The sequence below is a fragment of the Hemiscyllium ocellatum genome, chromosome 24 (assembly GCF_020745735.1).
Source record: "Hemiscyllium ocellatum isolate sHemOce1 chromosome 24, sHemOce1.pat.X.cur, whole genome shotgun sequence".
NCBI lineage: Eukaryota > Metazoa > Chordata > Chondrichthyes > Orectolobiformes > Hemiscylliidae > Hemiscyllium > Hemiscyllium ocellatum.
Window position 1 is genome coordinate 34,469,498 of NC_083424.1, and position 25,395 is coordinate 34,494,892.

The 25,395-nt window shown below is 40.3% G+C and overlaps 1 protein-coding gene and 1 non-coding gene across 2 annotated transcripts in view; one reads left to right on the forward strand and one right to left on the reverse strand.

The window, feature by feature from the left end:
* The window catches only part of plbd2 (phospholipase B domain containing 2), a 33,804-nt gene extending 9,086 nt beyond the window's left edge, over positions 1-24,718 (forward strand). The window contains exons 4-12 of the mRNA XM_060843687.1: positions 2,488-2,588; positions 3,613-3,827; positions 5,955-6,049; positions 8,303-8,463; positions 11,038-11,133; positions 11,390-11,461; positions 18,571-18,723; positions 20,377-20,539; positions 21,452-24,718. Coding sequence (XP_060699670.1) covers positions 2,488-2,588; positions 3,613-3,827; positions 5,955-6,049; positions 8,303-8,463; positions 11,038-11,133; positions 11,390-11,461; positions 18,571-18,723; positions 20,377-20,539; positions 21,452-21,619 — 1,224 coding nt within the window. The 3' untranslated portion in view covers positions 21,620-24,718. The remainder of the gene's footprint in view (positions 1-2,487; positions 2,589-3,612; positions 3,828-5,954; positions 6,050-8,302; positions 8,464-11,037; positions 11,134-11,389; positions 11,462-18,570; positions 18,724-20,376; positions 20,540-21,451) is intronic.
* On the reverse strand, positions 12,254-12,325 carry trnaq-uug (transfer RNA glutamine (anticodon UUG)). Its single transcript has one exon. It is a non-coding gene; the product is annotated as a tRNA-Gln (tRNA).
* Positions 24,719-25,395: the final 677 nt, after the last annotated feature.

Here is a 25,395-nt window from a genome sequence, read left to right on the forward strand (position 1 = left end):
CATGGAAACAGACTTTTTGGTCCAACTAGTCCACGCTGACCATGTTCCTAAACTAAACTAATCCCACTTCCCTGGCTTTGGCCCATGTCCCTCCAAACCTTCCCTGTTCATGTACTTAACCAAATGTCATTTAAATGTTGTAACTGTAAACCACTACTTCCTCTGGTAGATCATTCTACACACTAACCAATCTATGTTTTTTTTAAAAAAAGTTGCCCCTCGTGTCCTTGTTAAACCTTTCTCCTCTCACCCCTAATTTTTAACTCACCCACTTTTGGAAAAGACCTTTGCTATTCACCTTATCTATGCTCCTCATGATTTTTAAAATTTAGATAAAATCACCCCTCAACCTCCTATGCTCCAGTGCAATAGGTCCATGCCTATCCAGTCTATTTTTGTAACGCAAACCCTCCATTCCTGCCAACATCCTGGTAAAACTTTGCTGAGCCCTCTCCAGTTTAATAAAATCCTTCCTACAACACAGTGATCAGAACTGCACATAGTTCTCCAGAAGAAATCTCAGCAATGTCCTGTACAACATCAATATGATGTTCCAACTCCTATACTTAAATGAATGCAAGCATGTTAAATACCTTTTTAACCACCCTATCTACTTGTGAAGCAAATTTCAAGGAATTATATACTTGAGCCCATAAGTCTCTTTGTTCTACCACCGTACCCAAAGCCCTACTATTAATTCTTGAAGTCCTGTCCTTGTTTGTTTTACCAAAATGCAATACCTCACAATTATCCACATTAAACTCCATCTGCCACTCCTGAGCTCATTGACCCAGTTGACAAAGCTCTCTATTGAATCTTAGATATTTCTTCTTTACTGTACAATATACCACCAACTTTGGTGTCATCCACAAACTTACTAATCATGCCTCCATTATTCCCATCAAAACCATTTTATAGAAATGACAAACAAAAGTAAAGCCAGTACCGACCCCTGTGAGACACCTAGGGTAGAATGTGAGGACAAGGGAATCCTTCAGATTTCCACAAGGTGGAGGGCTGAAAACTCTGGTGTGGGAAATGGCCTGGGAAAAAGAAGGGTGAAAACGAGGATTGGTTTGGAAGGTGGCATGGTCCGAAACTAGGAGAATAAAATATCCTTGCAGGAAGCAAGGTGAGAGGAAGTACAATATAGCTGTGAGAGCTGATGAAATCCCAATTCAACAGCCAGTGCTGGTAATGATTCTGTTGTCATTTACAGCTCTTTGTTTCTTTTCTCATCCTAGTCCTCATTACCATCATCCTTTTTGTCATTTTAGCATGTTGCCTCTCCCCATAACATCCATTCCCCTCTGGCTTTCCCATATTCACTTAAAACTGTTTTGTTTATTCTTTCACTGGGCTTTGCTAGCTACACCAGCACTTGTTGCCCATCTGGATGCGGACTAATTTTTTTTCCCATTCTCACAAAAAGTCAATGAGGTGAAAAATTGTTTTACTGTCCACAGACACTTTGTTACCTGCTAAATGTGTTCACCACCTTTTAAAAAGATTTTTGAGTATTTACTAAATGATTTCGTTTTACTCCTCAAAACTCAGCTCCAAGTGGCAAACATTCTTTCTCCCCATGTTCCAAGTCAGGTGTTGGAAAAGAAAGATAATCTGTTATATTGTGCTGTGGGTGAATACAGGATTTCAACTGGGTTATCATGCTACACTTGCAAGATATTTCTGCGAATGATGAGTATTAGCAACTTACCAACTTACATACCTGAGTATTTAACAAACAGTTTCATTCGTGTTAAAGTTTTGTAACTGCAAAAGACTGTCAAAATTAGATAAAGCATGAAAGAGTTAAACAGATTAACTTTTATTCAATACCCTTGAATATTCTTTCATTGTGGGTAGTGGTTAGGTGACTTTGTTTGGAAGTTAAGTACTATCCTTGGAGTTTAGCAGCCGTAATTGTATTTGGAATTATATGGGTGTTCTTAGGTAGAGAGCCCTTACCTGCCTTCATGTAGCTGCATCAAAATTGGAACGAATCAGAAAGTCAAAAGTGTGAAACTGGCACTTAGTGCATTCTCTGAAATGTAGCCTTGCTTTTAAGAAACCAATTTCCCAGCCAAAGGCAAATGCTCACACAGTGGACTTGAGATAAATGAATAAGTACTTGAGACCTGTCTGAGCACTGACTACACTTTGCAACTGTCTAAGGTGCAATACAGAGTTTTGGCTGCACTCAATTTTTGTAAATCGAGACAGCTTAAAATTTATACAAGATGTGAGACATCTCAAGGATCTTGAGTATTAATCTCTCCACCCCCTCTTCCCCGTTTTTAACAGTTATTGAACACCAGAGAAGTTGACTGCCTTTGATTTTGTCTTTTGAGTGATGGGCATGTGGGAGGTGGGAATGTCAAAACAGGAAGTATCTTCAAGGAAATATTATTTCAAGATGAAGTAAATGAAGACTAAGAATGTATCAGAAAGACATTCACGTGAATATCTATATTTTAAATATATCAGGTGAAATTGGTATTACTACAGCTGCGGGGGCTAGAGGACAGCTATAATAACCATATTTCAATTCCTCATGGGAAGTTCAACTTTCAACCTTTTGGATTCATGTAAGTGGTTTATATTGTTTTGTAGCACAGATTACATTCTGGATTTGAGAGAAGTATCATTTGACCCAATTGACAATTATCATTTATTGAAATATATATTGATGAATGCTTCCATTACCCCCTCATATACCAAATAAATGAATGTTCCTTACAGTTGTAATAAATATTGCAGCCTCAACATACTTTTAAGCTTGTGTTTGAGACACTTTTATTAGATAATGGTGTCAAGGGATATGTATCAGAAACTGAAATGCTGTTGAGGTACAAATCAACCATGATCTAATTGAATAGCAGGTCCACGCCAACCGCTCCCCCCACCCCAACCCCCCAACGAAAACAAACCACCCTCCCGTCCTGGCACCCTCCCCTGCCACTGCAGGAATTGCAAAACCTGCGCCCACACCACCTCCCTCACCACCATCCAAGGCCTTCATCATCCATCAGAGTTTCACCTGCACATCCAACAATGCCATTTATTGTATCCGTTGCTCCCAATGTGGTCTCCTCTACATTGGAGAGACTGAACGCCTCCTCGCAGAGTGCCTCAGGGAACATCTCCCGGACACCCACACCAATCAACCCCACTGTTCCGTGGCCCAACATTTCAACTTCCCCCCTCCATCTCTGCCGAGGATATGCAGGTCCCGGGCCGCCTCCACCACTGCTCCCTCACCACCCGACGCCTGAAGGAAGAACGCCTCATCTTCCACCTCGGAACACTTCAACCCCAGGGCATCAATGTGGACTTCACCAGTTTCCTCATTTCCCCTCCCCCCACATTACCTCAGTTCCAACCTTCCAGCTCAGTACTGTCCTCATGACCTGTCCTACCTGACAGTCTCCCTTTCCACCTAACCGTTCCACCCTCTGACCTATCACCTCCATCCCTCTATCACCTATTGTACTCTTTGCTACCTTCTCCTCAGCCCCATGCACTATGCTGGCTTTGTCTCATACTGTTGTCATGCTCAGAAACATAGTATAAGAAAAGTTTATTCTTATTACTCAATAAATTATGTTTTAGTCTTTTTCAGATGGCTGGTGACTTGGAGGATCTTGAAAATGTATTTAATAGAACCGATTCTTCAAAGGCTTTTGGTTCTGGGTCATGTTCTGCCCTCATCAAATTGTTGCCAGGCAACAAAGATCTCCTGGTAGCCCATGACACTTGGACTAACTATCAGTCAATGCTGAGAATCATTAAGAAATACAAACTGTCTTTTAAAGATGTTCCAGAAGGTATGTGTGCACATTTATCTTTTTGTAAAGTTATTCAACAACTTCTTCAGGAAGTCTCCTTAAATCTTAAACGTTAAAGCACCCAAACTAGCAGAGATAAATCATTAATTCCAGAACACAGTGATTAATCTGGTTTAGGTTTGCATTGAAGTGTGTAATTGGTGAGAGTAATCCGAGGTAACTTGGAGTAAAGGAGTTATAGAATGTCAGTATACGACACTCTTGGCCCAACAGTGAAATAATGCAAGTTTGCTTCCATTGTAAGCTGCTTTAATACTTTTGGTGGATTTCAAGAGAACACAAAAATACAGCCATCATGGCAGTGTATGCTTTTATATGACACCCTATTTCAAATGTGAAAGATGACAGATAATCTAAAGTGTGATTATGGCCATGAAGCCAGACTATAGAACACGTACATCAACTTGTCTGAAAGATCTATAGCTGGAGGCACCTCACTTCTCTACTGTATATCTCTCAGCAAATTCCTGATGAAGGGCTTACGTCGACTCTCCTGTGCCTCAGATGCTGCCTGACCTGCAATGCTTTTCCAGCGCCATGCTTTTCGACACTGAACTCCAGCATCTGCAGTTCTCACTTTCTCCCTGTATCTCTGGAGGCGAGCAACTAGATGTTTCATTGTAGGCTTTTCCCATCAAATAAAGTTGTAATTGGTAGTCCTGGTTGCATGAAATGGAAGTGTTCTGTGATCCAGCATGCAATTCATGCACAAGATTTTTTTTTTAAAAGTTACCCTTGATAAATGCATTGATGAATTCCTTAAATGTGAATATTAATATAGGAATGTTTAAAGTCTCAAAAATTATATATGTTTGCTCATTGGTAGATACATAAACAGGGTGTTATATCCAGTTAGGAACTATATAACATTTAAAGAAAAATCTAAGCAACTCAATTTAGCCATTTGAACTTTGCCTCAAGATTTCATTTTCTAATTAACAGATGACCTTTATATGAAAAGATTAAATAGAACAAACGTTATTAACAACAATATTTTCAAAGCTATGTATGTTGTGCAGTCAGATTCACTCTTATTTATCCCAATAATTCTCAGATAAGACATATCAATGTGAAAGTTTTGACTTCTGTAGGGGCCACCTATAAGTATGTCACAGTTCTTGCGAGAATTCTCCTCTGCTCCAGCTGTTCATAAAGGTACAACTTTAATATACCATCTTTTGATGGTGGATACCTTTGTCTCTTTCAGTAACTGGAAGATATTCTGCTTATTGCACAAGACTCTGGGACCATTTTTAGTTTCAAATTTCCGATTTAGTTTTCCTCTCAAAATTCAAACTGCAATTAAGTCTCACTCACATTCCAAGTGGTGATTGAAGATGTTACATTTTTGGTCTATTTACAGTGAAGGCTGCTGTAATTTGCTTTGGCTATCTTCTCTGTGAGCCACAAAATATACACAGCAGTTTCATCTGCATTTAACTCTCAGAATAAACCCAGATCAATTGAAATCATAGTGCCTCTTGATGCTCCATCTATCTCCATGACAGCGTAGCTGCTCTAGAATGTCCTCAAAACTGACCCGAGCTTAAGTGTCATAGAACATAAAACATGACAGCACAGTACAGACCCATCGATGTTGTGCCAACCTGTGGATCAGTCCCGTTTTCATCCATTTGTTTATCCAGTGACCATTTAAATGCCCTTAAAGTTGGCGAGTCTACTACTGTTGCAGATAGTGCACTCCATACCCATGTTACACTCTGAGTAAAGGAACTACCTCTCACATCTGTCCAACAATTATCACCCCCTCAATTTAAAGCTATGTCCCCTCATGCTAACCATCACCATCCAAGAAAAACGGCTCTCACTGTAAAGGACTGAGTCACCCTTTGAGCTACCATTTCTTAATGTGTTCTGGCAGTCTCCGAGTTCAGCATTTTAATTATCTTACCATCACAGCTTTAGTCTTCACAGAACTAAATATTGCTCCTAAAATATTAGCAAAAACCACAAACTAGATACTCAACAACTAAAAAAAACTGCTTTTTAAAAGAAGAAAGATTTAGAGTCATGAACTTTTGATAGTTGGATAGTATTAGTCCTATCCCTAATAAAATCTACTGTTCTGTTGTTTTATTTGCTTAGGTGGCCTCACCATACCAGGTGAGGAGCAAGCCTTCTCATCATATCCTGGGACACTATTTTCTGCTGACGATTTCTATATCATGAGCAGTAGATTGGTGAGCAACTATTACTTTATGTTTTTAATTCTTTTCTCTGTTCTTTAATTTCTCAATTGCAGCTGAGGCAGATTTAGATCTGCTTTCTTCCCTATCCATGGTGGATATCATAACTGTGGGTCATAACTGTCTTTGGGCAGAATCCCCAAGATGAATTTCTTTAACGAACCTTAAATATCAGCTTATCGTCTGTGACGTTACTCATTGTAAGACAAATGATTGCGGCGTAGCGATATGACCTAGATAAACCGAAGATTATCCACTCCTTTCATTTCCAAAAGAACCTGAGGAGCCTCACTACCATCTCCCAGATCACCTTCCCATTCATCCCATATCTCTTCTCTTGTTTCTTTTCTGTCGCCATTTATATTTTTCCTCCTCCTTTTCATATCATCTCATCATCTCTTTTATGAGGTAATTGATTACAATCGGACTTCAGAGAACGAACATGTTTTGCTGATTTGATTCCCTTCGGCCCACAAGTCCACACCGACCCTCCGAAGAATAATCCACCCAGACCCATATCCCTCTGACTAATGCACCAAACACTATGGGCAATTTAGAATGACCAATTCACCTGCACATCTTTGGACTATGGGAGGAAACCGGAGCACCCAGAGGAAACCCATGCAGACACGGGGAGAATGTGCGAACTCCACATAGACGGTCGCCCAAGCTGGAATTGAACCTGGATCCCTGGTGCTGTGAGGCAGCCGTGCTAACCACTGAACCATGGTGCCACCCAAAATCTATTTTTCTTTGGTGGGAATTATAAAGAATAAAAATTGTTTTTCTATATTAGTTTAAATGTAATAAGTCCCAAGGCACTTTGTCAGAGCATCACAATTCACCCTGAGGCAAATATGGAGAGATTAGTACAGGAGGCTGTAAGTTTCTTGAAGCAGTTATGATTTACAGTATACTACAGAAATTATGGAGAGATATATAATGTAAATCCAAAGTTTAAGGCCTCAGCAGATGGTAACATGAATTAAGGAAGGATGCACAAAAGGCAGGAGTTGGAGGAGTGTAAAATTTTCACAAGGCAAAAGATGGCACAGAAACAGGGAAGGCTGAAGCCGTGGAAGCATTTGAACAGGAGAGTGAGATATTTTTAAAAATCTGAGTTTGTGGTTCAGAACTCCGTGCAGGTCAGCAAGCAGAGGTGATGTGAATTTGGAAGTAGGCTGCCTTTGTAGTGGAAAGGATGTGGGGTTGTGGCGGGTGTTGGTCATCTCGGGGTCAAATAAGTCAGCGACATTATGAAAGTTTTGTTGATTCTTAGATAGGTGCTGTATTAGGGTTAATGGTCTGAGCAGATTCAGTGGCTAGCTCAACAATTTTATTTTGAAAGCTCAAGACAATGACATCCCTTTTTTTTTAAGAAAGAATAGAAAAATATTGGGTGATCCACAGCTTGATATCTAACAACTAAGGAAATGCAAGAGCTAACAGTTGGTGGTAAGGTGAAGCTAGCTGCTTACAAGATGCATGTCGAGCGTGTCAACAGACAATGATGTAGGTGACCAGTATGTAGAGAGAAGTAAGAGGGTAGTACATCCTTAGTGAAATGTAGAGGTATTTGTGTAAAGCTTACATCATTGCAGGAGATTATCTGGTCACAACTGGCTATGTCAAATTGGAACTGAATTCTGGATTAGTGTGCTGGAAAAGCACCACAGTTTAGGCAGCATCCGAGGAGCAGTAAAATCGACGTTTCGGGCAAAAGCCCTTCATCAGGAATAAGTGGAACTGAACACGGGTGGTCTGGCTAAGTTGAACGTAGGCAGAAAAGCACCTGGAAATTATAGCTGTTTACATCAGAAGCACACATCCATGCAGGCAGACTGTTCACAGTTGGATTGTCTCATTATTGCTGCACACTTGGGGAGTCAGCAAATTCAGGGATTTGTATGTGTTCAGGCAAGAAGTCTCACACACTCTGTAGCTCATTTGTGGGGAGTGTTCCTATTTGTACAAATTATGGGAAAGTGGTTTTGTGAGAAAATATTCCGTTGAGAGGTGTGTAGAGAAGTTGGTGTAGAATTCTCATAATTGCTGCATCATAAAGAATATGATTTAGTGCAACTGTTGGTAAAAATATAATTAGAGAGAGAGGTAGCCTAGAATATCAGTGAGAGTAGAAAGTACTCCTATCCATGGCATATTGATGACAGTTGCAATTTTAAAATAGAAGTACTCGAAGATGAATGTGATTCATTAAGTATTTTATTGCTTATATTTTTCCATTAGGTAGCTCTAGAAACCACAATAGGTAATAATAACGCACGTTTGTGGAAGTTTGTGCAGCCCGTCGGCTCAGTGATGGAGTGGTTAAGGAACATAGTAGCTAATCGCCTGGCTAGGAATGGTGCGGAATGGGCTGCAATTTTTAGGAATTTCAACAGTGGCACGTAAGATCTGTTAATTTCAAATGCCTTGTGTTGTGCAACAAATTTTATCTAAAAATTCATTTTGGAATGTGAGTGAGCTGGTACGGCTGGTATTTCTTGTCTGGGAGGAGAAAGTGAGGACTGCAGCTGCTGGAGATCAGAGCTGAAAATGTGTTGCTGATAAAGCGCAGCAGGTCAGGCAGCATCCAAGGAGCAGAAGAATCGACGTTTTGGGTATGAGCCCTTCTTCAGGAATGAGGAAAGTGTGTCCAGCAGGATAAGATAAAGGTAGGGAGGAGGGACTTGGGGGAGGGGCGTTGGAAATGCGATAGGTGGAAGGAGGTCAAGGTGAGGGCAATAGGCCGGAGTGGGGGTGGGGCGGAGAGGTCAGGAAGAAGATAGCAGGTTAGGAAGGCGGTGCTGAGTTCGAGGGATATGACTGAGACAAGGTGGGGGGAGGGGAAATGAGGAAACTGGAGAAATCGGAGTTCATCCCTTGTGGTTGGAGGGTTCCTAGGCAGAAGATGAGGCGCTCTTCCTCCAGCCATCATGTTGCTATGGTCTGATGATGGAGGAGTCAAAGGACCTGCATGTCCTTGGCGGAGTGGGAGGGGGAGTTAAAGTGTTGAGCCACGGGGTGGTTGGGTTGGTTGGTCCGGGTGTCCCAGAGGTGTTCTCTGAAACGTTCCGCAAGTAGGCGGCCTGTCTCCCCAATATAGAGGAGGCCACATTGTGGGCAGTGGATGCAGTAAATGATGTGTGTAGAGGTGCTGAAGCCTGTGGTAATTGATAGCGAGTTCCAGGATTTTAACCCAGTGACACTGAAGGTACGGTGCTATATTTCCAAGTAAAGATGTTGTATAACTTCAGGGGAATTTTTTTTTCCATTGTACTTCTAGATAGTTTTCCACAGTACATTTTGCACAACACTGCAGCCACAATACACCTGTGGTGGAATGCATGAAGATTTATGATAGTGGATATGGTGCTGCACAAGCATGCTGCTTTATCCTATATTATAAACTTCTCAAGTATTGCTTGAGCTGCATTCATCAAGATTTTTATATCTCGTGGAACGTAGGCTTTGCTGTCAAATTTTGTTGCAGATTCTTAATTACCCTTAAGGTGATTTGGGATCAGAAAATTAAATTTGCTGCAATAAGGATGAGTTTTATGGATTTTGTTTGCTGCAAAAGGTGGAGTTATGTAAATGTCTTAAAACAAATCCACTATAAATCTGTTTTAGGTTAAAGTGTGAATAAAAGGTACAATCTCACCTTGAGAACTAATGGCCTCAACTAATCAGTTTATTTTTAAAAAATCAATTTCTTTTCACATACTGACAATCTGACTGCCACTTGAAGATTAGGCCTGCATTTATGCATAAACACATTTAAAGAGCTTGACCAGGAAGCAGAGGACTGTAAAAATGGCATATAACATAACATTATGACTGCAGATGTCTATTTTGCTAAAATAGATCTTGAAACAGTCCCTACAACTTAATAACCATTAAAAAAGATTTAGTTTTACTGTAAGTCGCAGACTAAGATTTCCGAAGTATTTCAGTCCAGTGCTAAGTACATATCTGTCAAGACATCCATAACCGATGACTCGTGACTTTAAAATATTTGTTTAAATATAAATGTGTATCATTGCGTTTCATGCTTTTCATTACATTGAGGATCTACTTTACATCATTTAATTTTCCCTTGTCTTCGAATAAAATTATTCACCCCTCAAAAGATTGCATTTAACTGTATTGAAAATTTGTTTTAACTGATCAGTGACATTAGTACAACAAATATTAAAATATTGAACATTTACGTTGTATTTGCTGAATTAAACTTCTAAATGTGCAGTTTGAGTTTTTGTTCAGAAAATGCTTTTGAATTATTTTTTCATTTCATTCTTGGTGCTTACTTAATTTCCATAACTTCAAGTCTGAAGCCTCTTGTGACTATGTTCAACGACTGACTAAAGTAACCAGTTGAAAAAATAAAACTTACAGTATCAACCCAGTTTTCACTCTAGAGTCTGATTTGTCCAATATCACCTTCAGCTGTGACCATAGAGATCAGAAAGGTTAGGACTGCCCTTGGAATAGAGCAGTTGTTTTCAAGATTGAGGGTTTTGTTAGAGAATTCTTTTTGCCCTCTATCGAGGTGAGTCAATTACTTGGGGTAGTACGTTGATAAAAGATCTGGATGGAATGTGGGATGCCAGGAAGATGTTTTCACTGAGAAGTTAGGTTCTGAAATGTTATACTTGAAAACGTGAGGGGGACTGATTCTATAAATTTCGAAAGGAAATTAGATGTGTAGTTGAGGATGAAGAAAGGCATGACTGCTTTCTCGGAGCCAGCTGAGGCACTACAGGCCAGATGGTGGCCTCACCTGTAGTACATTTCTCTGATTCTATTCTATTTGAGCATGCACATTCTCTCTAACCTTAGTAAGCTAATAAAAACTGGCATCTTTGTTTCTTGGTCAACTTTAATGTTTAGTCACTCAGTTTTAATGGACACTTAAAAATAATATACTGGTTGTTGGAGACTGCTAATGACATGTTAAAAGTTTTTATTTTCTTTAACAGATACAATAATCAATGGATGATTGTGGACTATAATTACTTTACACCAGGACAATTTGGTATGAAAAAGAACTTGCTGACAATTTTAGAACAAATACCGTAAGTATGAATGAGATCCCAACTGATTTTAATTAGATTTATTTTCCAGATAATCTTTGGAGAATTTTCCTTTGCACTGTGTGCTTTCAGCATTTAGTACTCTCCTTTTTTGAAATAAAGCAAAATAATTTTGTATTTTTTTTGTTGCTAAGTTGTGTGGATAGTGAGATGTAATTTGTTGATTAGGTCGCTTCTGTGCATTGTTTGTTATTGTATTTCATAATTTCTCATGTGACTTTCCTCTGTGCAATTGCAGTGGGCAAATAATAACTGCTGATAAAACAGATGAACTGATGCAGAGTGGTTACTGGGCAAGTTACAATGTACCGTAAGTGTGAGATTTGATGGGTTCTATGAACTATTGTGTTTATGTGTAGCTTAGTGTTTACGTCTCCATTAGTTAAATTCAAAGTATTCCCTTGGTAAGATTCCTGTGTGCACGTCAGAGAAGAAACATGCTCTTCCGTCGTTTTCATTTGGTTTTTATACTCTTACCATATTTGCACCTCTCTTCCTGCCATCCCCTCCAAGATTATCAACATTAGTGAACCCACTCAGCACGTTAGGTTCAGTCCTTTCATAAACCATGTGTAGTGTTAGCTAAAATGAATACACTCTGGAAATGTAACCTTGGGGAAATGTAATGTGTCAACAATTCCACAAATATTTGAGCAAATCTTCAGAGTATTTGCGTATTTCCAGTTGTCTTGCTAACTATACAAACATTATAGTTCTTTCTGCTGTTCTGTGGTGTATTTCATTATCTCCACCTTTACCACTGTGGTATCAATTTCTGCCACAACTCCTGCAATGACTTGTGCTATTATTCATTACCTCAACATGTACTATTTCTAGCACAATGGTGCTTCTCTCTATCAGATTTTCACCACTTTAGTGGATTTTTGGATTATCCACAATGTTGTCTGTTGTTCAGCGATGGCAGTCTCTTGAGTGAGTATTCATGGGTCAAGTCTGAGACATGGGGAGGTGATGTACTGGTGGTATTATCGCTAGACTAATAATCCAAAAAGATGCTAAAAGGGCCTCTCTTACAATTGGCCCATAGGCAGATTTCACTTGCATGTACCGAATTAAACAAGTGCTGGGAGGAAGCAAGTCGAGGTTCCACCGAGATTCAAACTCGGATCGCTGGATTCAAAGTCCAGAGTGCTAGCCATTACACCACGGAACCAGCTAATAATCCAAAAACTCAGCGAATGTTCAGGGGACCCAGGCTCAAATCCAGGCCACAGCAGATGGTGGAACTTGATTTCAACAAACAAAATATCCAGAATTAAGAATCTACCAATGTCCATAAAAGCAATGTCAGTTGTTAGAAAAACCCATCTAATTCATTAATTGTCCTTCAGGGAAGGAAATCTGCCAACCTCACCTGGTCTGGCCTACATGTGACTCCAGATCCACCGCAATGTGGTTGACTCTCGAGTGCCCTCTGAAATGGCCTAGCAAGCCACTCAGTGGTATCAGTTGCTACAAGACCTCCAAGAAATGAAACCAGACGGTTCACCTGACATTTACCGAGGCAAAGATAATAGCAGAAACAGCCTTATCCACCCTGCAAAGTCATCCTTAATAACATCTGGGGGCTAATGCCAAAACTGTCTCTCAGACTCACCAACAACAGCCTGACATAGCCATACTCTCAGAATGATACCTGACAGATAATGTCCCATACACCAACATCACCATCACTGGATATGTCCTGTCACACCTCTATCTGGCAGACACATATTGTTGTGTGGCACTAAAACCTGGCTAAATGGGACAAATTTCAAAAAGATTTAGCAACTCAAGATTGGCTATTCTTGAGGCGATGTCATAGAGATGTACAGCGCGGAAACAGACCCTTCGGTCCAACCCGTCCATGCCGATCAGATCTCCCAACCCAATCTAGTCCCACCTGCCAGCACCCGGCCCATATCCCTCCAAACCCTTCCTATTCATATACCCATCCAAATGCCTCTTAAATGTTGCAATTGTACCAGCTACCTCCACATTCTCTGGCAGCATATTCTATATATGTACCACCCTCTGAGTGAAAAGGTTGCCCCTTGGGTCTCTCTTCCCCTCTCACTCTAAACCTATGCCCTTTAGTTCTGGACTCTCCCACCCCAGGGAAAAGACCTTGTCTATTTATCCTATCCATGCCCCTCATGATTTTATAAGCCCTTATGAGGTCACCCCTCAGCCTCCGACATTCCAGGGAAACCAGCCCCAGCCTGTTCAACCTCTCCCTTTAGCTCAAATCCTCCAACCCTGGCAACCTCCTTGTAAATCTTTTCTGAACCCTTTCAAATTTCATAACATCTTTCCGATAGGAAGGAGACCAGAATTGCACGCAATATTCCAACAGTGGCCTAACCAATGTCCTGTACAGCTGCAACAATACTCTGACCAATAAAAGAAAGCATACCAAATGCCTTCTTCACTATCCTATCTACCTGCGACTCCACTTTCAAGGAGCTATGAACCTACACTCCAAGGTCTCTTTGTTCAGCCACACTCCCTAGGACACTGACCATTAAGTGTATAAGTCCTGCTAAGATTTGCTTTCCCAAAATGCAGCACCTCGCATTTATCTGAATTAAACTCCATCTGCCACTTCTCAGCCCATTGGACCATCTGATCAAGATCCTGTTGTAATCTGAGGTAACCTTTGCTGTCCACTACACCTCAAATTTTGGTGTCATCTGCAAACTTACTTCCTATACCTCTTATGCTCACATCCAAATCATTTATATAAATGACCAAAAACAATGGACTCAGCACTGATCCTTGTGGCACTCCGCTGGTCACAGGCCTCCAGTCTGAAAAACAACCCTCCACCACCACACTCTGTCTCCTACCTTTGAGCCAGTTCTGTATCCAAATGGCTAGTTCTCCCTGTATTCCATGAGATCTAACCTTGCTTGCCAGTCTCCAATGGGGAACCTTGTCGAACACCTAACTGAAGTCCAGATAGATCACATCTACCACTCTGCCCTCATCAATCCTCTTGGTTGAACTTTTTGAAGAAGTAACAAAGTTTATGAGACCTGATTTCCCATGCACAAAGCCATATCGACTATCCCTAATCAGTCCTTGCCTTTCTAAATACATGTACATCCTGTCCTTCAGGATTCCCTCCAACAACTTGCCCACCACCGACATCAGGCTCACTTTTCTATAGTTCTCTGGCTTGTCCTTTCCATCTTACTTAAACATCTTTCTTAAACCTCCAGTCTTCTGACACCTCACCTGTGACTATTGATGATACAATTATCTTAGCAAGAGGCCCAGCAATCACTTCCCTAGCTTCCCACAGAGTTCTAGATACACCTGATCAGGTCCTGGGGATTTATCCACTTTTATGTATTTCAAGATATTCAGCACTTTCTCCTCTGTAATCTGGACATTTTGCAAGATGTCACCATCTATTTCCCTACATTCTATACCTTCCATGTCTTTTTCCACAGTAAACACTGATGAAAAATACTTGTTTAGTATCTGTCCCGTCTCCTGCGGCTCCACACAAAGGCCATCTTGCTGATTTTGAGTGGCCCTATTCTCTCCCTAGTTACCCTTTTGCCCTTAATATATTTGTAAAAACCCTTTGAATTTTTTTTAGCTTTGGCTAATAGTTATCTCCTGTCCCCTTTTTGCCCTCCTGATTTCTCTCTTTAGTATACTTCTACAGCCTTTATACCCTTCTAAGGATTCACTCGATCCTTCCTGTCTATGCCTGTCATATGCATCATGAACAGGAATAGAATTGTACTCCAGCACAACCTGCGACCTCATATCCCAGCATATTCCCCTTTTAACCATTGCTATCAAGTCAGCAGATTGACCCTGGTCATTGGAGAGTCCAGGAGGACATGCTAGAAGCAGCCCAGGTGCACCTAAAAATGAGGTGTCAACCTCACAAAGCTATCCAACAGGACCACTTTTGCCAAACACCATAAGCAGCAAGTGAAAGACCGACCTAAGCGAGCCCACAGCCAATGGATTAGATTTAACCCCTCAGCCTGTCGTGAATGGTGGTGCACAATTAAACAACTCTCTGGAGGAGAAGGCTGCACAAATATCCCGATCCTCAATGATGGAAGAGCTCAACATACCAATGCAAAAGTCAAGGAGGAAGTACTTACAGCAGTCTTCAGCCAAAAGTGCTCAAGGATGATCCATCTCAGCCTCCTCCTGCAGTCCCCATCACCACAGAGACCAGTCTTCAGCTATCCACAAAGAAACAGTTGGAGGCTTGTTACTACAAAGGTTATGGTCCCTGACAACACTTTGGCAATAGTACTGAAGACTTGTGCTCCAGAACTTGCCTGTTCCTTCGTCGAGCCCTCCAGTTTAGATACAACACTGCCATCTACCTGACAATGTGGAAAGTTGCCCAGGTATGTCCTGTATACACAAAGCAGGACAAATCCAACCCAGCCAATTACTGTCCCATCAATTTTCTCTCGATCATCAGTCAAGTGATGAAAGCTGTCATCAGCAGTGTTATCAAGCAGCATCTGCTCAAGCAAAGTGATGCCGGTTTAGGTCCTGCCAAGGCCATTTAGCTCCTGACCTCATTGTAGCCTCGGTTCCATCATAGACAAGTGAGCTGAATTCTTGAAGTGAGGTGAGAGTGATAGCCCTTGACATCAAGACTGTATTTGACTCTGTGTGGCATCAAGGGCCCTGAGCAAAACTGGAATCATTGAGTGTTAGGGGCAAACTCTCCACTGGTTGAAGTCATACCTTGCATATAGGAAAAAGATCATGGTTATTGGAGATCAATCATCTCAACTGATGAACATCTCTGCAGGAGTTCCTTAAGGTGGTATCCTATGCCCAATCATCTTTTGCTGCTTCATCAATGACCTTCCCTGTATCAGAAGGTCAGAGTGTTTGCTGATGATTGCAGAGTTCTCAGCACCATTTGTGACTTCTCGGATACTGAAGCAGTCCATGTTCAAATGAAACAAGAAATGGACAGTATCCAAACTTAGGTTGACAAGTGGCAAGTAACATTGCATCACACAAATTACCAGCTATGACAATAACCAATAAGATACAAGCTGAACACCAGCCCTTGATATTTAATGGTGTTACCATTACTGAATACCCCACTATCAACATCCAATGGGGTTACCATTGACGCGAAACTGAACTGGACTGGTCACGTAAACACAATGGCTACTAGATCAGGTCAGAGGCTAGAAAAATTGTTGCAAGTAGTTCATTCCTGACTCCTCAAAGCCTGTTTGTCAACAAGGAACAAGTCAGGAGTGTGATGGAATACTCCCAATTTGCCTATCTGGGCCCAAGATTCCAGCATCTGCAGTACTTTACTCCAACTCTAATAGCACTGAATAAGTTTGACACCATCCAGGACAAAGCAGCCCTCTTGATTGGCACTGCATCCACTCCTTCCACCACTAACACTCAGTCGCAACAATGTGTACAGTCTACAAGATGCATTGCAGAAATTCACCAAAGACCCTCGATAGCACCTTCCAAACCTGCGATCATTTCCATCTAAAAGATCAAGGGCAACAGATATATGGGAAAACCATCACCTGCAAATTCCCCTTCAAGCCACTCACCAAACTGACTTTAAAATATATCACCGTTCCTTCACTGTTGCTGGGTCAAAAACCTGGCATTCCTTCTGTAAGGGCATTATGGACTGCAGTGGTTAAAGAAGTCCGCTCAGCACCACCTTGAGGGTAGGTAGGGAGAGGCAATAAATGCTGGCTAGCCAGCAATCACCTCATCCCAAAGATATAATCCAGGAGGATACTTCAATGTGCTACCGAGAGCATGTAGTCCTTAAGGATACTATGAAAGTTCATTTGTTTGCGTAACTCTGTCTTTCTGTATCGTTGCCCACTTTTTATCTCTCTCTTGTCTATTTATTCACCTTTCTTCAAATACCAGAAATCAGTTCTGCTTATAAAGTATCCTGACTGATTGATCTTAACTTTTTGTTTTACCTCATTCCAGTTCAGCCTAACTCATGTTATACGACTTGATATAATCATGGATAAGAGGAACATTTTCTGTCTCTTTGCCAGCAATATGTTTTATTTTTCTATATCTCTGACATAACTGAATGAAAAATTATAATCCGAGTAGTACTGTCTGATTTTATAGCGAATTGAATAAATCATGCCATATATTTTAAAGTATATATGTGTAATTAGTTGAAATATTCACATCACTAATTTTTTTGTCACAATTATTTGTACTCACAACCTGGTTATATTTGCACTGACATTTTATATCTGTAGGAATTTTCTTAATGACTTATGATTGACCAAAATTCCATGATAGAAGTTGGCATTTGTACTGGAGCAACATTTCAGAGTGGCAGGCCAATAGCTAATAGAAACAGGTTCCTCATTACCCTGAGCTTGCTGTCTTGCCCACATTGGTTTGGATATGCCTTTACTGAGAACATACTGAAAGCTGGATGGGCTTGGATTGTTTTCTTTTAGAGCAGAGAATGCAGAGCAGGCCTGATTGAAATGAATAAGATTGTGAGGGACACGGACAGGATGGATAGAAAGCAACTGTTCTCCTTCGTTGAAAGATCAGTAACGAGGGGGTGTAATTTTAAGGTGAGAGGCAGGAGGTTTAGAGGTAATTTGAAGAAAATATTTTTCTCCCAGGTGTGTTGAGAATCTGGAATGCATTGCCTGGGAGGGTAGTCGAGGCAGGAAACCGCATAACCTTTAAAATGTACTTGGATGAGCACTTAATGTCATAACATTCAAGGCTATGGGCCAAGTAATGGAAGGTTGGATTAATGTAGATAGGTTGCAGACTCACTGAGCCAAAAGGCCTCCTTGAGATGGCCGCACGGTAGCTCAGTGGTTAGCACTGCTGCCTCACAGCACCAGGATCCTAGGTTCAATTCCAGCCTCTGGCGACTGCCTGTGTGGAGTTGCACATTCTCCTCCTGTCTGCGTGGGTTTTCTCTGGGTGCTCCGATTTCCTCCCACAATCCAAAGGCGTGCAAGTCATGTGAATTGGCCATCCTCAATTGCCCTTATTGTTAGGTGCATTAGTCAGAGGGAAATTGGTCTGGGTGGATTACACTTCGGAGGGTCGGTGTTGACTGGTTGGGCCGAAGGGACACTAGGGAATCTAATCTAATCTAATCATATGCTGTACGATGGTCTTCCCCTTCCTAAACTAAAGGAAATCTAAGGAAATGTACCTGATTTGTTGCGCTGGTCAGTTTAGAACAGCAATGGCAGAGAAATTAAGACACTTGGCTGTGTCTGTGCTACAATGCTAGGTGACCTGGGAAGACCCAGAGGAGCAGAAAATTGGTTGATATTCCTTAAGTAAATATTTTTATTGAATGAAATCAAAATTTTTATTTTTGATAACTCCCATTGATACTTTTTTTTCAACCTTTCATTTCTGTAGGTATTTTGAAGAAATTTTTAATGCTAGTGGTAAAGCAGCCCTTGTGAAGGAATTTGGAGACTGGTTCAGTTACAACAAGACACCTCGAGCACTGATATTCCGTCGAAATCAGACTTTAGTTACAGACATGTATTCAATGATTAAATTAATGAGGTACATGGAGCGATATCGGTCAGGATAACGGTTCTACATTGTATTGATCGTTTAAATTAGTAAACATAGTGAGTTTCAGCTAAATTGCAGGACATTACACTACCATACAAGACTTGGTTAACCTATGGTATATTCATCCTTAAATTCTGTTATTTGCCTAAAACAGATGCTCCTAAATAGCAACTGAGTACTTTTTAGTGTTTTTTAAGGAATTAGACAAGATTGTGGTACTTGAATTACTAAATTCTATCTTAGACTAAAATATTGAAACCTGCTCTTGAAATGTTAATAGCCTTGGCCTGAAATAAGCTTTTATGAGTAAGACTAATGTCTAATTTATCTTGGATTTATCCACAATATTATGTACATTTTACAGTGAAAATATATGTTGATGTTATTGATGTTGTTGATCATAAGATTCCAAAATGTTTTCTATTAATTTCCATTAGTCAGCATCCTCCTTGTGTGTATTATCATACAATAATATACTCAAATATTGGACTAATTAGCTGACATGAAGTTCGGAGCTTATGTTGATGCCAGACACACACACACTACTTTAGTTTCTTGAATCCAAGTAGCATGTGGTTAGATAAAGGTATCAACTGGGACCTGATTGAAATTATTAATTTTAAAACGTTTGCAAGCCAAATGATTACAACTCAGAGAGATGACATTTTCCATTTGTGAATTGCAACTGCCATATAAAATTAATTAATTGTGAGAGAAATCAAAACTAGCAGCCATAATTGTAAGATAGTTGATAATAAATCCAAAAGGGAATTCAGGAAAAACTGCTTTACATAGTGTAATTAGCAGGTGGAATGTAGTACCAAATGAAATGGTTGAGACAGATACCATAGCTGTACCCAAGAGAAAGAATAACTATGCAAGGTCAAATGGAATCAAAGGTTATGCTAATAGTTAGATGAAGTAAAGTGAGAGATCCATGTGGAGCATAAATACTGGCATTGACCAGTTTGGCTGAAAAGCCTGTTTCTGTGCTGAAAATTCTATGTTGCTTTTCATCTGAAAATTACATCTAAATCTACAGGGTTCCACTTCAAGCAGACTATATTTTGAAGCAGCACATTTTATATTCAACCTGTTCCTGTTGTTGTGGTTCTGTTCGCCGAGCTGGGAGTTTTTGTAGCAAACGTTTTGTCCCCTTTCTGGGTGACATCCTCAGTGCTTGGGAGTCTCCTGTGAAGCGCTTCTATCATGTTTCCTTCGGCATTTATAGGGGCTTGTCTCTGCCGCTTCTGGTTGTCAGTTGCTGTCCGCTGCAGTGGCCAGTATATTGGGTCCAGGTTGATGTGTTTGTTGATAGAATCAGTGGATGAATCAACAAACACATCGACCTGGACCCAATATACCGGCCACTGCAGCGGACAGCAACTGACAACCGGAAGCGGCAGAGACAAGCCACTATAAATACCAAAGGAAACTTGACAGAAGCGCTTCACAGGAGGCTCCCAAGCACTGAGGATGTCACCTAGAAAGGGGACGAAACGTTTGCAACAAAAACTCCCAGCTTGACGAACAAAACCACAACAACGAGCACCCAGCTACAAATCTTCTCCCAAACTTTAAATATAACTTTGTTTGCAAGTTTTCACTTTTCAGGTTAATTTATTTGTTTTTATTTGTCAGGTACAATAACTTTGAGAACGACCCTCTTTCTGAATGTAAGAAGTGCAATCCTAAACGCAATGCCGAAAATGCAATTTCTGCTAGATCTGATCTAAATCCAGCCAATGGAACTTACCCATTTTCAGCATTAGGACAGCGTTCACATGGTGGTACAGACATGAAGGTGAGAGTTTTTTGATTGTATTGTACAGCACAAAGAATTGCCTGGGGAAACAGAGAACAACAATGTTGGAAACGAGCAACAGCAAACGAATGGAAGATCATTTAAAAGTTTGGATGTGACCTTTTATATAAACAGCAGGAATTCTAATGATGGGTTCTACTTGAAACACTTTAGGTCGTTTTATTTAAATACAGACTGCCTTGTCATGCAACTCTAATAGTGTCCATTATTTCAGTTTTTCTTTCCTTTGTTGCTACACAGCAAAATTTTAATTCAGACCAAAGTTATTTTAATTCCTTTTAGTTAACAACGTATTCATCCTAGGGCAAGCCAAACAGAGACCTGCACGGGAATTCCTGGAGGGCAGGCACTCAACCCAGAACTCCGTTAACAAACATGTAGAGTTAGACCCCAGTAAGAAACAAATCCGGAAATGATACCACCCACCTCAGCAAAACAGGACACAAATAGCAAACCAGAACAGAGCGCTTCACCTGAGGTGCACTGACGTTGTTACCTGAATGGTGATGAAATGCCTTCAAATAAACTTACCAGCTCAGCGAGCAAGTTAACCTCATTCTATGGCACTGTCTAGTCACATTGCAGTGAGAGTACATCTTTAATATTCTTCTTTCAACAAACTTGATGGATTTAACTGATTGTTTTGTCATTACATTTGAGTATTGAATACCTACTGACAGTGCCACTTCAAAAGTACTTAATTGTCTGAAATACAAATTTTATTTACATAACAGTACTTATATTCCACAAACACACACTTCTTTCTTTTAGATATAATTAAACCATTTCTAATTGGCAATTCCTCTCTGTGGGCCCACTATTGTAATCAAGATGGCTTTCTAAAGCTAGTATTAACTCTTTTGATGATTTGTGACTTGTGTTAATACCTAGGTTACTTCATTTGAGTTACACAAGAACTACCAGATGATTGCAGTGAGTGGTCCAACATGGGATCAAGTTCCAGCATTTCAGTGGAGCAAATCCCCTTTCAGCAAGCTTATGCACAAGGGACAACCTGATCTTTGGAAGTTTCTACCAGTAATGGTGCAGTGGAACTGAAAGCCTAAGAACATTTACCAGATTAAAAAAGTATTTTAAATCGGAATAAGCCATTGATGTTTATCATCTGCCTCACTTTAAACATTTTTATGTTAACTTTGCAAAGCTGATTGTCGAATGAGAGTAATTGTAAATGTCTGAGCACAATTTGTGGTGTAAATTTTGCAAAATAATCACTAAGTTTTGCCAAAGTTGCATTTTGAATGCATTCTTGCATCAGTAATGTTGTGTGCTTGATTTGAATTTGAAGTATCTAGTGTTCCAATTTAATATGAACGAAGCATAAATATTCAGAACTTAAAGCTTATGACAGGGTTTTACACCAAATGTATTTTTACAGCTAATTATCTGCTAAGTGAAAGGCTTTTTTTTTGAAGGCTTTAATCTTTGACAACTTAATGAATAAGAGAAAATTCAACTCCCAGGAAGACAACTACTTTTCAATGAGGGGGACCTGAGGGACTGTAGTGTATCTGATTGACCATGACAAGTCACGCAGACTGAGCTGTCCAGTAGTTATACTAAATAAAAGTTCATTTTAAGGTCAATTCTTATAAAACCAGTCCCATGACATTGGATACATGTTGCACCTTCCTGTGACTTGTCCATCCATATGATTGATTAGTTGCCTGCTGGTAGATCACCCACCAAAAACTTTGCAAGTGCAATCAAATTGCCGGACTTAATATATAGTTGCAGTTAACCTGATTGGAACGTTGTTTGAAACTTCAGCTTTTCTTTAATGTTTCTTATATTCAACATATCTGGTGCTAATACAGAAATTTGTACATTACGTTTGAATACGAAGTTGCTGATTTATTCTTGAGCACAATGCATGTTTTGATATATAAAGTCAGTGAAACAGGATATGTGCATCAAATTTGAGTGGTTTGATTTAATGTTGGGATAGAATAATGTATCTTTTCCAGGTCTGTACCTTGCTGATGGTATCCAAATAATCAATTTTCTTGTGTCAGGAAAAATAAACTTGGACGGGAGATGAATGGTATTGATTTAGAATACTGTTCCAATTAATCATGATGTCGGGTAGTTTTTCAGGAGATCTTCGATACTGATACTCAAGTCAGAACTACTCTCAAACTGACAATGTTTAATTTCTGGTAACGTTATACCAGAAAGTAAAGATTTTTCAGGTGAAGCCAAGAATAGATAAAGATTCAGCTAGCTGTTTAGATTAGATTCGCTACTGTATGGCAACAGGCCGTCGGCCCAACAAGTCCACACCAGCCGTCCAAAGAATAACCCACCCAGACCCATTCGACTACTATTTTTTTTACCCCTGACTAATGCTCCTAGCGTTATGGGCAATTTAGCATGGCCAATTCACCTGGCCAGCACATCTTTGTGATTATACGTGGAGGAAACCTATGCAGACACAGGGAGAATGTACAAACTCCATATACAGTCGCCTGAGGTAGGAATCAAACCTGGGATCCTGGTGCTGTGAGGTAGCAGTGCTAACCACTGAGCCAATATGCTATCCCAGTAATTTAATCCCCAAAAAATGTAATTTAATCCCCATCTTAAATTCCTCTTTTAGCCCTTTATTTTTTATGTAAACGCATTATGTTGTTTAGCATTAAATAGAAAGCTTCTTGGCATTGTCGGAAGAGGAATCATTGAGTTGACTGGAGCTGAGAAATTACTCTGCAAATCAGACCAAGAAGCAATCTAAACCTTGAGGTGCTATATTAATGGTAAGAGGCTGCAATTGTAGCATGCCTATCTTATATCCAGTCCTCATGATAAATGTAGACATGGGAATTTAACTTTGAGCACCACACAGAAATGTATTTGTACCATGTATCCAGTGTAATCCTATGTAACCCTTTTGTATTGTTCCCTCACTGGTACTGCTGAACCATGTGTGTAAGATACCATTTGAGGAAATTTGGTCATCTAGCAATTACCAATATGAATTAAAAAGCAAAATACTGCTGATGATGGAAAGCTGCAATAAAAATAGAAAATGCGACAAAATACTCAGCAAATCAGGCAGTATCTGTGGAGAAAGAAAGTGTTAATATTTCAGGCTGATAAATGTATCCATAGTTATGATGAAAGGTTGAGATATAATAATTTGTCTAATTTATTGCATTCCAGAAAAAACAACTGTGAAGTTCTGTTCTCTCCAACTGTAGTTCCATTTGTCTACTTTACCCTGCTCTGCTTCTTTGCTTTTTAGTTTTGTTCTCATGTTTGAGCTGCCCCCATCAGGTAACTTCCTGTTTTCATTGTCCCACCCATCTCCTTGCTCAAAATCTATTATATCAATACAAGCAGCGTTTATTTGAACCGACACTTGGCTTAAATCTGAGTCAATTTAGCCTAAACTGGGTAAGGGTGGTATGCCCTTTCCCAGAAACAAATGGGAACCAGGCAGCTCCTTGTAACAATCTTGTGGCTGATTTCACACCAGCTCCCAAATAACTGAGTTAGTGCATTCAATTATATAAATTGCCATTGGTGATATTTGATTCCAGGGCTGTAAAGTTCCAATTAGAAGACAGATTACACTGAACTTGAATCATTTAAATTCAGATTTTCAAAATAAAGTTATTTTGAGTACAAACCAATACCAGATTTCTGTCCTGAAGATTGTGGTGTTGGAGCTGCTTTGCCAAGCTATTGTGATTCAAGGGTGTTATCAATTACAGCGTTATTCACACACATTGCTCTTCATAGTTGAAAATCACACAACGCCAGGTTATAGTCCAACAGTTTACTTGGAAGCACTAGCTTTCGGAGCACTGCTCCTGTATCAGGTGGTTATGGAACATAAGATCATAAGACACCAGAATTTATAGCAAACGTTTACAGTGTGATGTAACTGAAATTATATATCGAAAAAGACCTCGATTGTTTGTTGAATCTCATCTTTTAGAATGAACGTGCTGATTTCAGTTCTTTCATATGTAATTGCAGAACTTTTTTCAAGTTACGTTCTCAAGTGAACTTTAACAATTGGTGTCATGTCGGTCCAGCTAATGCATTGAAGGTGTGAGATGCCCTGTGTGTGAGACTGTTTATGCGCCAATGTTCAGACTAATTCTAATCTTAAAAAATGGATTTACAGAATCTTGGATTCATGTGGTTTTTGAGCAAATTAGATGTAATTTTGCAAGTACAAATTCAGCCCACAAACTCATTTGTGGGTAGGGGGGTGCGGGTGGTGGAGCGGAGGTGCTATGAGTACCTGTGAGTGAGTGTGTATATGTGTGTGAGTGCAAGTGTAAAGGGGTATAAGTCTGAGAGGGTGCTTGTGGGAGTGTATCTATGAACGTATGAGAGACAACTTGTGTATGAGAAAGGGTCTGTAGGAATGTGTGTCTGTATGGAGGAGTGTGTGTGTAGTGCAGTGGGGGTCACCTGTAGTGTGATGTGAACCCATGGTCCCAGTTGAGGCCATGCCCATGGGTACTGAACTTGGCGATCAGCTCTGCTCAGCCACTTTGCATTGTTGCCTGTCCCGAAGTCCGTCTTGGACGATGGTCACCCGAAGGTACGAGGTTGAATGTCCCGGACCGCTGAAGTGCTCTCCGACTGGGAGGGAACACTCCTGTCTGTTGTTTGTTGTGTGATGTCCATTCATCCATTGCCATAGCCTTGCTTGGTCTCACCAATGTACCATTCTTGCCTGCAGCGTATGAGATAGATGACGTTGGCTGAGTCACATGAGTACCTGACATGTACATGGTGGGAGATGTCCCCACGCGTAATGATGACATCCATGTCGACACTCTGACACGTCTTGC